A 13,883-nucleotide genomic window follows, 5' to 3' on the forward strand; every position below is an offset into this window, starting at 1 on the left:
TAAGGTTACATTTTGAGCATAAAAATTTTAGGATAAACACAATCACAAATGAAGTAATTTGTAGATTTATGTGATTGCTTGTCTGCTGGAAATGCAGAATGTCAATAAGTGCAACCACATAAATTTGTTCCATCTATTTTTAGAATCTTTTAGATACACAGAAGACTTTGACAGATTAAACACCACATTTTGTCACTGGAAAGTTAACGGCATTTGTCAGAATCAATCCTAAATCAAAAAGATTTTTGGACTTTTTGAAATTGGCTTGTACAGCTCAAAAGGATGAAGCGTGCTGGGTCTGATCTTTTGAAATTTTGATAAACTGCCAAGTACTATCAGTTCCTCTCAGACTGTTGTGCAACTGACAGGCTTTTAGCATGTTACATAGTCGGACTAACTGAGAGAAATACTGGTCACCTGTAAAATTGGCATCAGAATTTGATCCAACTTGGGATGATCTTTCTAATCAAACATATTCAGATATAGACTGCAGCCCATTTATATATTTTACTCTGACTGAGACATTGCCTGTATGGAAAAGCTTGGGTGGGCACCCTGGGAAAAGATGGTAAGCTTAATTATTGAAAGCAGCCTATATTTCTAAATTAAGACATTAACCCTCAATATAAGTCTTTGATACAAATTCAAAACTCCGTCTGCCTGTATTTTTTATTTACTGGGCAATCCATACTTCATCTGTGTTTTGTAACAGAGGCAAAAAGATTTCAAAAGCTGAATCTCAGGCTTACTGTGAAGAATTAAATTTGCAAATGTCATAATGACATTTCTATTTATACTTTGCATAACATAATATATTAACAGTTATATTCTGGTGGCATGCCATTTTTGTGCAGGGACTGTTTTTTCATTCTTCAGCAATGAGTGAGGTAGTAGTCTATTTGAAAGTTTTGTTTCCTTGGTGTCATAGAAAAAAAAATATCAGAAGTATTTTACTTGCTACAAGAAGGCAGGTTGGGTTTGGGGTTTTTTTGTTGTTGTTTTTTGTTTGGTTGGTTTTAATTTGTTTTTGTGGTTTGTTTTGTTTTTTTTATTTTTTTTAGAAATCTAACTTAATCAGTAAACCGTTCATTAGAAAAGTAGAAAAAAGATTTCCGTATATGTCCATTCTGCATTGTGAATAGTGGGACATCCTATGTATTCAAAAAAATTCAAAAGGATAAGCTTCACAAAAAGTAATGCAATCCTAAGTCTATATAGTCTACACCACCAAAGATACCTGTAAAGAAATACCCTTAAATAATGGCAATGTATTGAAACAGCATACTGTGATCTATCCTGGAAATTTAATTGGAAGTACAAATGTAATGCACATAAATACACACATTTCATTAAAAATTCAGTTCTTGTAATCACTAGACAGTGATTAAATGACCTAACCTTTGCAAATGGTTTGAGTTGTTCTTTCCATAGTATAATAATAACTGTTGTGTTTCACATTTTACATTAGATCCGGCTCACAATACATGTACAGACCCTGGTACTCCACATTTTGGAATACAAAACAGTTCCAGAGGTTATGAGGTAATTCTTTCTTTTGTTTATTAGCTTTCTAAAATGAAGATGCATTTAATAATTACAAATACATTAAATTATCTGTAGGCTTAAATGTCTGACGTAAATTTTAGGAAATTCCTGCTACTTTTTAATAAATCTCCTGCTTCATTCTAAGCTTCTTTTTTTTTTTTTTTTTTTTTTTAACATGTAGCTTAAAGAAAGATCTCCTAATCTTGCAATATATCATGTGTTAAGTCCTTTAGGAGACTTCAGTAAGGAGGACTATTTATAAATTGATTACCTAATATGATACGACATGATATAATTACTTTTCCTTATGATCATAATTCTTTCATACATTGATGAATAGTCAGTAAGTAACCTAACAACCAAGGACCTGCCTGATCCAAAGGCCATATAATCCTTGACAAAAATGTCAGTAAGTGGCTTTACTAAATTCACAATTCACGTTACATTTTATTCAGTCAGAGAAGATGAAACTATTCTGTGTTGGATCCAGATTCTGTTTGATGAATGTCCTTTCTATAATTTCCAGATTCCTCATAGCTTATTCGTTTATCAAGTGACAGTCAGAAAAGTGACTGAAGAAATAAAGTAGATGCAACAGTGCCCAATCCACAATCACTATATAGATTGATAAACCTCATGTGGATAGGTATAAATATTTGTGATTAGATTCTATAATAGGCTCTGTTTGGGTTTCCTGCTTATTTCTGAACATAGGGCAGTATGCCACGTGGTATTACAATCAAGTTAGTAGAACTTTTTCAAAAAATTATTTCTGTAAGTTCGTGTCGTTATTTGTACCTTCCCTCTCCTGCAATTGTGCTGTCTGTCATTGCTGTGCAGTTACCTGTCGTCTCGTCTTGACCCTGTACCTCTCTCCATCATCACTTCAAAAACAACTCTCATCTTTGCACCTAATTTGATTTTTTTTTTTTAATATCCTCCTTTTATCTGCCTCCCAAGTTGTCTTTAAAACAAGAGTTGTACTGGACTGTTCTAATTTCTGTTGAACATGAAGGGTAATTTTCACTACTTACTGACCTCGGGATTACATAGTAGGTCTTCATCTCTTCTGTATTTCACATTTCTCAAGTATGTGCTTTCACTCTCAGATCACTATCTGGTACAAGATTCAGACTTCTCTCCAATTACTGGTGAAGTAGATGGTATATATATATATATGATTAGTGGGTCTTCCTGTTTGTGACTGTTAGGAATGCCTCCAATGTTTTTCATCTAAGTGTTTTAAACAAAGAGTACACTACTTTTATTTTTACTTTCACCTGTAAAATGAGAAAGAAGTATAGCTCTGAACCTAGACATTATTTGTTTGCTTAGACTTTTTGATCAGTGAGGAGAGATCTGCAGCTCATCATTACTGATACCAAAACTGGCAATTTCACAAGAAGCAAGATGACTTAGAGTCAAGACCAGGCACAACCTGTTCCAGTCTCTACTACAGACATGCTGTGTGTCCTTGGCAAGCTAGAGAGATTAATATGTTTAAAAAAAAGTAACAAAGAGATAAGTCATATCAGTAATTTGACCTTTAAATGTACCAATGAATTTCCCAAGCCATTTCAGGAAGTTCTCATGTTCCCTTTGCTGAATGTCTATCATGTTAATCTGTTTTTATGTAACTGTGTGTATAGTTAACAGGTGGACACATTTGAAGATAACTGCGAATTTTTAATGTTCATTGAAGTCCTACTATGACATGTGTAGAACTATCAGCATTTATATACCTGGAAGCTATTTTATTAAAATGTGTTGATCACTACTTATTTGCAACTTACTTGCATTTGTCCATGTGATACGTTACATAATTAATAAGTCACATAATTTCAAACAATATTAATTTTTGTGGTTTTGTTTTGTTTTGTTTTCATTTCTTTCTATCATATTTATTGCCAGAATGTTTTATTCAAAAGGAAAGCAATAATTTACTGATCAGCCCTGTATCCTTCAATACCTGGATCTAGAGTTGTATTCCACTTTTGTCAATACCATCAATAAGTCTGTTTTACTAGAACTTTCCACACAATATCCCTTATATTATGAAAATTCTTCTTCACATGCAATTTTGCATCCAGTTTTCATGCTTTTCTTTTCTCAGTGGAAGTCTAAAGAAAGTTTTCTCAGTTAGTTCACATTTTCTAGTGACAAAGGTCATATCACAGTTGACCATAGGAAAACTTCTCATAACATCACTTTGCTAATCAAACATCTCAAGTAAAACAGGTAGTTTATAGTAACAAATGCAGTTTAAGGAATTGTGACATAGAGTTTTCTCCAGTGAATTTACTTGTAGATGGAACAGTTTTTCACAGTTTTTCGTTTTCCTTTTTCCTCTTAAAACACATTTTCAGTCAAGACACACAATGAGAAACCTTTGAAACAGATTTTATGGTCTAGTTCTATTGAAATATATGCAGTAGAGGTACAAGAGAGACTTCTCAGTCGTTTAGTTTGCTTCTGGCAGACTGACAAACTTACAAGCTGCAATGTATGTGGCATTCTTTTCCATGTGCCAGCCTTGTCAATATTTCTTCATTTATTGCTTTCAAATAAAGTTACTCAAACTTTTAATCACATAAAAAAAATATATATATATATAAGCTGTAAAAACAGGACATATTTGTTTTCAAAAAAATCTCTCTAGTAGCTTATTACTGTCTTGATATCTTACTACATGTAATGAATATCTCTTTTATCTACTGTTTTGTTTTGGTCCTTAGGTTGGAAGCACAGTCTTTTTCAGATGCAGAAAAGGTTATCATATTCAAGGATCTACCACCCGTTCTTGTCTTGCTAACTTAACTTGGAGTGGCATACAATCTGAATGCATTCGTATGTATGGTTTCTTATCTAATATTGTGCATTTTAAGAGAGTCACAAAGTGATGCATGTGGAAATTTATAGTAAAAGACGTGCTACAAAAAAAGTAAGCTTTATTTAAAATAGTATTTTTAAATGGTTTTCTTTTTTCCTATTCTAAAATCAAAGATGCATTTCAGGTATTAGTTTGAAGTAGGATTTTTCATATTTTTATGAGGTTCACAATAATTCTCTCAGTTTTACTCAAAAACTCTATCCTAATTCATCCACTGCATTGGCTGATTTAAATTAATCTAGGAGTTTTGTGTGTCTTGAATTAATAGAGAACAGAAAGTGGCCCGAAATATGCATGGGGGTATTTTGTTGGCTAGTATTTTATGATTCATAAACTAATATTCAACAAAATTCAGCTTTTCTGGGCTAGGTATGGGTATGCAAATGATTAGTGTATTTATAGCTCTGTATTGGTTGGAGAACATCAAATAACTATTTTATTAAAACACAGTGATCTAAGTTAAAAGTAATTCATTAGAATGACCTTAAATTCTTACCCTGTTTCAAATTACCGTATTTGGATTGTTATAAATGAACACCATGGAGCACAGAGAAAGATGCATACTGAGCAACCATATCTGTTATAATCAATGTACTATAACAAAGTCTTCCTCTGGAACCTTTATTTCAATTGAATTTCAATCGAATTTTATAATGAATTTTTTTAGCACAATAACCTCTCTGTAATTGTCAAGGCTCTTTAAAACATTGAATGGAAGCAATGCTTGAAGCTGTGAAAGTACAATAATTCACAAGACCAATGACTGCACCATGTACAATGGCACGTGCTTCAGTTTGACTCTTTGTCATTTGCTATCACGATTTAATTTTGTTGTATTGTTTAAAAATATGTGATAGTATCATTTCCATCTTCTCACAGTAATAAAATTATACAGTCTGATACTTTTACAAGTAATAGCTATTTGACATTTCTTAAAAGGTGTACAAAATTTACATAAGGAAAGGGAAAAAGTTGGCATGCTTTTATTTCAAAGTACCTACTCTAAACTTATGGAAACTGTTTAACACCACTTTTCCTAACTCAAAAAAATCCTTTTCAGCTCATGGTTGCAGGCAGCCAGAGACGCCGCCACATGTAGATGTGAAAGCAATCGATCTCCCTACTTTAGGATACACTTTGGTGTATACCTGTCAACCAGGATTTTTTCTTGCTGGTGGATCAGAGCATCGAACGTGTAAACCAGATATGAAATGGACAGGAAAATCACCAATTTGTAAAAGTAAGTCATTACTCTAGTGACGTGTTGGGCCCTACTTGGTTGGATTTCATTTTCCATGACATTTTTATTTTATATAGTAGGATTATTTTTTTTCCACTCAGCCCTTAAAGACACGTATGACATGACAGCTTCTACTTTATGAAAAAGTGAGCATAGCATCTAGAACTCATGGAGGAAAACATGAGGATATGTATATGTAAATGCACAGGCACAGATACACAAGTTTACCCCTAACAATAGCAAACAAAACTTAAACAACATAAAGCATTACTTTTAACTGTATCTATCTTTATGTCACACTTTTAAAGAGTGTTTCAACATGTTCAGTGTTTAATGCATAATTTTCTATTAGGAAAGAAAAGTTATTTCAGAGCTTGGCTTTTAGATTCATCAGGTATTTTTTCTTGTCTAAGAAAATCTTCTAAAATAAAAATGAAAAGAAAAAAAAGAAAGTCTTTGCATCAGATTTCACTTTTACTTATATCCATGTAAATTTCATATAGTTCTGCTAGAGTAATTCTAAGTATATAGTTATGAGGGCTAAATATGATCTTCACATGTGAATAAACATGTCTATAAGTTCCCAATTCAGAAAAAAAACTTAAAAATATATATTTAGAATATGAGTAAAATAAAAAATAGTCAGATGCCAGGGGAAAAATGTTTGCAACATGTTTTTTAATTATAATATGTCACAGAACCTTAAATCAGTTTGATGTTTGAACAGGATTTGATTTTTTGTTAATATATGGGTAGACATCTTTGTTTCAAAATCGTCAGGACATGATCTACACAGAAAAATGTATCTTATTATTCTAATTCCCTAAAGAGTGTTTTTTCATGGGTTCTATGTAATTAATAATTTGCCATAAATAATATTTTATGATTTTGTTTTTTTTTTTTAATAAAGATAAAATGCAATCATTTTTTTAGTAAGCAAGAATTCTTTTTTTTTTATTGGATTACAGTCTGCAGGTGTAATTCTCCTTCAATGCCCCTCAATTTTTGTGCTTTCTGAGCACTTGATCAGTCTAACCAGTGATTTTTTCCTCCTAAAGAAAAAACAAACAAACAATCAAAAAACTAAAAACATCAAGATCAGATCTTCCTATGGGACATTAGACTTTTTGATATGAGGCCAGTTAATGATATGAGGCCAGAACTTGACCTGGAACAATGGACATAACTCTGCTGAGTATGCCAGATATGTAGCAAATGACACCAGCTGTGATCCTTTCCCATGATATCTGATCCTGACATCTCACTCCAGCTATCTGGCTTTTGCTGGTTTGTTTCATAAATGTATAAATCTCTTTACTATATTTAATATACCACTATTCATAATTAGATATAGTATTTGTCCCCTCTATAAGGCTCTCTTTTATAGCACTGGGATTGATATAAAAATGTTAGGCCTAAATGTGTTAAATACTTGGATAGCAACTCAGCTTTCCACAGTAAAAATATTGTTTACCTAAATTATTTTCTGATAGTTTTCTGTAAGTGCATAGGTTTGAATGTTTAAAGTATTCAAGACCAGCTATTTCTGTTTTAAATATGGCTCTATTGGATAATAAATGATTGCACCCATCAGGAATTGTTTTAACATTCTATTAAAAAAAATGAAACAAATATGTTCATGAAAGTGATAATTTGTCTTTTTACTTGTAGGTAAAGGAGTGAGAGAAGTTAATGAAACAATAACTAAAACTCCAGGTTTGTATACAAGAAGAGTTTTAGATCTAAATAAATTAAATTTATTTACATCCTAGACTTTTATGGATAATAAAACTATTTCCAATATTGAAATTAAATATTTATTACTTATTTCATAGGAATATAAATGTTGAGGTCTTTCATAAGAACAGATGCCATGTAAAACTTATTATACAAAGTTGTTTTCCAAACAACATTTCTATGGTGCCAGTTTTGTGAATAGCACAAAACACTCTGTCACGCCAGAAAGATAAAGCATATATATACACAAAAAACAGATTTGATATAGTGTATCAGAGAGATTGCTATAATGGAGAGCCTTATAATGACTGTAGGGTATAATAGCAGGGACTGGGTTCAGTGAAGTTCTGCCTTTTACTTTGCAAGTGTTATAAGAAACCACACACACACACAAACAAACAAAGAAACAAAACCATTTTGGAAAATTTGTTGGCCTTCATTTCATGGAGACTCTCAAGATAGTCTAAGATAGGGTTTCCTAAACTGTGCAGACCACCAGCAGCAAGCAAATATTACTACTGTTTTTCTGTGTCTCTTCATTAACATGTTAACCTTTTCTTGCTGTCAGTGACAAAATAGACAAATACATCTGAGAAATCCTTGATGTAGATCTTTCTAAGTTCAATCATTTTCAGAAAATGAAAGGCCTAGGGGTTTTTTTTATTGACTTATTTAACAATGAGCAGAGTTTTCACCAAATAAATGAGCTTGCAACTCTGTATTCTGAATTTTAGCAAGCTGCAGGGAAAATAAGATTAATGGTTCACAGTCATGACAGTTCACAGAAGGAGTCTATAGAGTAGATGAAATAAAAAGGTATTTCTGTTAATAATTAACCTTCCTAGTGAGTTTATTAGTGAGAGTGTCAGGTGAAACCACAAATGCATTCTTCTCAAATGTGTTACTTCTACAGACTCATAATAAAGTAGGCTATAATATTCATTCATTATGATTAATATACAGTTTTCATTTATTGGAGGATTCACCTCACAGAGCACTAAAGGCATGCATTAATCTGCTACAGCACAGATTTTGAAGTTCCAATGCCAAATTAAAATACAAACGATGTCTCCAAATTTATTTACTATGCAAAGCATCAGTATCAATTCACATGCATCTTGTCCCTTACAACTACTTCTGATAAATATGTAGCATTTGAAAGGCATTACAAAAATATTGTGATTGCAAATGATGTTACCATTTACTGCAGGGTGACAAGAAACCATGGCAGATGCTCTCTGTTTAACCCCCACCCTCCCCACTAGGAGAGGTAATAGGAGGAAAAGGGAGAGAGACTTACAAGTTGAAAAAGTTAAAAATGCTTTACTAATGCTACTAATAAATAGAGAAAATAACAAAATACAAAACCACTCTTGAATTTCCCGGGCTAGTGCAGCATTGCCGGCAGTGGAGCTAGCATTGCTCCAGCGGCTGCAGGGCAGGCACCCAGAAGTCCTGGGCTGGACTCCACAATAAACCAGAACTGGATTCAGGGATGCAGGGTCTGGACCTGGCCTTGAATCACAGACACAACAGGCAGGGTCCTCTTCAGATGCCAGCCATGGTCAGAGAGAGCAAGACCTTCCTCTCCCACTTTCATAGGGTATAGGACACGTATGGGATGGAATACATAGTTGGTCAATTTTAGTCACTTGTTCTGTCCGCCCTCCTTGCAAATACACCCCTTTCACTTATGGGATGTGTGAAATATATCAGTAATCCTGGCTGTCATAGCAATAAGTCTAAACCTGGGCCTCTTCTGCATACTGTTGCTACCGTTATCAGCTCCGGAACAAAAAGTGTCTGAAAACTTGCAGCCAAAATTCAGAAAAGTGCAGTTACTTAGAAGAACTTAGCTGAAAGAAAAAAATCACTAAAAGAGAACTGGTCTTGTTTTAAACAAAAGCAGGATAAATTACAATAATGGTAAGGAGAAAACTGAAACTGTCTTAATGAGTGACAGTAATTAACAATGAAAGGTTTTAAGATGTTTTTAAAAAACAGGTCTGCACTATTATTATGTATTTGAAAAATATGAATTCTCTTTAGTATTGAACACTATGTATTTTGGAGTATTTTCTTTACCTTGTTATCTCAGCTTTTGTTAGAATTCCATTTGGTGCTATCTGTATTTTAAAGGAGATGAAGCTAATATCACTAAGCTAAAATTTTTGTAACAGAATAGATTCATGTTCTGATTTCCCTCCTTTGGATATCTGAATACAGATTATGTTTATTAATTTTTAGTAATTTGATATTTTTTTTTCCAGAACTAATGTTTTCATAAGCAATAGTAGCTCGCTTTTACAGCACTGTGTATTGTAATATAAAGAACTCTTATAATACCCAAGGGAAGTTTAAGAACTACAATATGGTGTTTGATTTTCATAGTTCTCACTGCTTTGTATAGTGTTTGCAAAAATATTTAGGAAGCTTTTTTAATTGAGTAGCCATGGATTTCCCCATTTGTCACATTCTGAGATAAATTCACAGTTGATGCAATATTAGTGTAATAATACCCAGTTAATTTTTCTGATTCTGCATATGCCCACAGTGGGTGGGTAAGGTAGGGACATTGCAAGGACTAGACAGAACTGGGTCAGAGCCACATCGATTCCTCAGCAGCATCCATGGGACTGCAGCACTTGCATTTTAACCTTTTACAAAAACATGACCGAGGAAGCAGGAATACATATTGCAATTTTCTTCCCCTACTGATGCTATTCATCTGCAGCAAGTGCAAATTCTGTAAATACTGAGTCAATAGTACTATTTTGTAAAGGTTATCAGCTATTAATGACAACTAGAATTGAGAGAAACTAGATACTGAAGATGTTGAAGGTGACAAAAGAAGTATGGTCTGTGCTCCTTTATAAGAGTCTTACAAACTCCCTGTCAGGTTCATGCCATAATAATAGATGGTCACCTTCATAAGAATAACTTCAGATGCACAATTTTAATTAAAAGCAAAGACAATAAAAATATTTTAACATGTTTTTAATGCATTTTTAGAATGCCAGGTTTTGAATTTTCTTTATGCCACTATTGTAGCAAAGCAACGAACCATACGTCAGAAAAAGAGTCTGAAAGACCCTTTACAGGATTCTCGTATTTTCAAAAAATACATGAGTTCTAAGGACTGTGAGATACCAATTCAAATTTAATGTCCCAGATTTTTAGTCTTAAGTTGAGGTTACCTGATACAAAGCCCCAATCAGACATTTTTTCTTTGGAAAGGGAGTACTTAAGATTCTTTGAAGCTGTTGTACTCAAAGCCATATAGCGGTTTTCCACTTGGTAGTTCAAACTCCAGTGGTAGTGCAAACAATATACTAATCACGTTTTCAAATCATGCCACATTGAGCTTGAATATTTACTTGTGGCTTTTGCACAATTTGAAGGCAAAAGGCACTGAAGAAGTTATTATGCTTCCTCTTTATGAAATACATACAAATATCTAGGGGAAGAGTTAATTATTTTTCATAGTCTTGGGGACATTCACTGAAGCACACAAGTTATGAAGTATGAGGTTATTTAAGAACATATATTGTAATGGGCAAGTGTAGTATATTATAGGCGATTGCGTAGAAAAGTCATTAGATATATTGTCTTCACTGGTGTAAAATTTTCCTATACTACCTCTTTAGAACAGTGGATTGATGCTGTAACAGAAAAAGAGCATAAGAATGGCTAGAAAGATTACTGCTTCACTGTAGGTTACCTCTTTCTTTGTTTCTTTTTTGCTCACCTCTAGTTCCCTCAGATGTATTTTTTATAAATTCACTGTGGAAAGGGTTTTATGAATATTTAGGAAAAAGACAGCCTGCTACTCTGACTGTTGATTGGTTCAATACTACAAGTAGCAAAGTGAATGCCACATTCCTTGAGGCATCCAACATCCAACTCAAACTATCAGGTAGGTTGACAATTTGGTGTTAAAAAAGCTGTTATTTTAATTTTTGTCATCTGTTTGGTTTTCTTATGGTTTCTGCCAAGGACAAAATGAAACAAAAAATTTATGTTTTCACTAAAAAACTTTTTCTGCTTATGTTGCAAAAGGAAAGGTCCTTATGTAATGGTTTACACAGATTTCACTCAATTTTTATACAGTCACCCATCTATTTTTCCCCTTCCATTTCAATTAAATATTGAGGTATGGCTTTTTCATCTTGGACTGTTGGATAATATTGACGTGTTGAACTCACAGGTAATACTGAAGTGGTAGATGAAGAGTAGGTCTTGATAATGACATTTAATAAAATAGACACAGATAATTAAATAAATTAGTGAATTATGCATACCTTTTAGTCAACATTGTGTACTTCTTTCTGTAAATTTGACTGTGAAGTTCTGATTTACCCTGTGATCATATTTATATTTGAAAAGAACATAATCAGCTGCCATACTTTTTGAGGTCAAGAGCTTGGACAAAATTTCAGTAGTTGCCTCCCAAATGAAAATTTTCCTTCCCTCCACTATCTTTCTTTATTATAGCAATATACTGTTGTGATGTGTGCAAAATGAATTTTTTTCAGTTCAAGGAAATTCCAGGCAATTCTGTATACAGAATTATTGAAATACTGTATGAAAAGACAAATATTCTTGGCCATTTATATACAAGGTTAAACAGTACAAAACCATCTTTGCACCCTGTTACCAAATATGATCAGTAAAATAAGATCATGTTATTACAGCACTTGAAATCTTGTTATTTTCCAAATTATTGTATTCTATTATTACAGAATGTTTTCTATGAATTTTTTTAGTTCTAAAGCTATATACTTAACTTTGAAACAATCCTTCTACAAACTGGTTGAAAAGTTGTTTAAAAGGCACATGTTACCTCCTTTATGTTGATAGGTATTTACAAGAAAGAAGAAGCCCATTTGCTTTTGAAAGTTTATCAGATTAAAGGATCTAGTGGAGTTTTTGTAAGCAAGTTTGAAAATGACAACTGGGCACTTGATGGTTATGTAAGTAACCAAACCTCTATGGATAAAGCTTGCTGAGTTTGAAGTTTGAAATAATTTCTGATTTACTTTATAATTCTATCCAACCTTTTATATTATAAATATGGAATATAGCACTCTAGATGTCAGTGTAGAGATCACAGGTTACAAAGGGGAAGGTGGAGTGATTCAGGGCATTTTGCCATGGTTTTGCCTTCTTTTCTTAGATGAGTAAGAATTTTACCTTTAGTAATATTATGCTTTTTTTTTTTTTTTTTGGTTTGGTAAATTGTTCCCTGTAATAAAATTACATTTAATATTGAAGAATAAAAGACTTATTTTACTATTTTCAATTCTCTTTTGCCCCTTACAATGCTTTCTATGAATTGTAATTTAAAATCTGATAGTTCAGTGGGCTTCTATATCCATACACAAATTCAATTATCTGTATGCTAGCTGAAGAATTTTAAAACCTATCAATATATATCAGATATTTTGAAGTCATTGCAAGTGTTATTTTGAAACTTAGAGACTGTTACAAACTTAAAATGATAAATATCCTAAAAGCTCAGAGAGTTCACTAATATTTTAAAGAATAAAAGTGAAAATCTGGTATCCATATATCCATTCTACATTAAAAAAAAAAAAAGGCTAAATATTCTTATTTGTTTCAGAAATCTTTGTTCCATTTCAACATATTCTAGGTATCATCAGGGATTGAAAGAGGTGTTTTTACCTATCAAGGTGATATACATGGAAAAGACTTTGGAAAATTTATGCTCCAAAGACAAGGTAAATGCATTCATAGACCTTTAACATGTATAATGTTTTTGAGTCTTGCAAGAGTGAATTTAACAACAACTACCTAGCTGAAGTAGACGTGTTAGTTCATGTCGTTGTTGTTATAAAAAACAGGGTGAAATACGCATATTTGAAATATACAGTTCAAATCCCAGTTCAACTTGCTTAACTTGTTACTATCTCATATTTTCTGGGGTAGAAACAGTATGATGACTACAGGATGCTCTTAAAGAGAATGCTATAGGAGCTGCTTGCTTTTCTGTGAATGTCCTTTTGAAAGCAACGAGTGTCACACAGTGAAAAGATGTTTTTTGCTCAAAGGTATAAATTGTTGTCAGAATCATACAGGAAATGAAAGGACAGAATCAACATTGATTTTAATAGTGTCATTTGGAGAAAGCTTTTTGCTAGTGGGTGTTTCCATGTATATGTATTTAGATAGAATTCTGTTTTGCTGTCAAAAACATTAAATGAGTGACTGAGGTATATATTACAGCTAAGGACACAAGTGCTCCAGCGGCTGGTGAAAAACAAGTTATTTTACTCATAAAATAATTTTGTCATAAAAACAATAACAAAAAATTACTTATAAAATAATTATTCATAAAGTAGTTTTGGCAAATACTAAGTGCATCTGCATTTCCTGAACCCAAAACTACTGTAAAGTAGTAGAAACATGGTATATACACAGCAAAGTACTGGGCTAGTAGGAGGAGACAGC

At 32.8% G+C, this 13,883-nt stretch overlaps 1 protein-coding gene across 2 annotated transcripts in view; it reads left to right on the plus strand.

The window, feature by feature from the left end:
* CSMD1 (CUB and Sushi multiple domains 1) overlaps positions 1 to 13,883 on the plus strand; it is a 1,060,719-nt gene that overhangs the window by 1,033,654 nt on the left and 13,182 nt on the right. Inside the window, exons 62-68 of one of the 2 annotated variants that reach the window (XM_065834358.2) lie at positions 1,469 to 1,542; positions 4,281 to 4,392; positions 5,496 to 5,675; positions 7,347 to 7,391; positions 11,167 to 11,328; positions 12,273 to 12,385; positions 13,066 to 13,153. In XM_065834358.2, the coding sequence (XP_065690430.2) occupies positions 1,469 to 1,542; positions 4,281 to 4,392; positions 5,496 to 5,675; positions 7,347 to 7,391; positions 11,167 to 11,328; positions 12,273 to 12,385; positions 13,066 to 13,153 (774 nt within the window). The remainder of the gene's footprint in view (positions 1 to 1,468; positions 1,543 to 4,280; positions 4,393 to 5,495; positions 5,676 to 7,346; positions 7,392 to 11,166; positions 11,329 to 12,272; positions 12,386 to 13,065; positions 13,154 to 13,883) is intronic. The other variant, XM_071807004.1, reaches the window with a different exon arrangement.

Source organism: Patagioenas fasciata, chromosome 3 (assembly GCF_037038585.1).
Source record: "Patagioenas fasciata isolate bPatFas1 chromosome 3, bPatFas1.hap1, whole genome shotgun sequence".
Lineage (NCBI taxonomy): Eukaryota > Metazoa > Chordata > Aves > Columbiformes > Columbidae > Patagioenas > Patagioenas fasciata.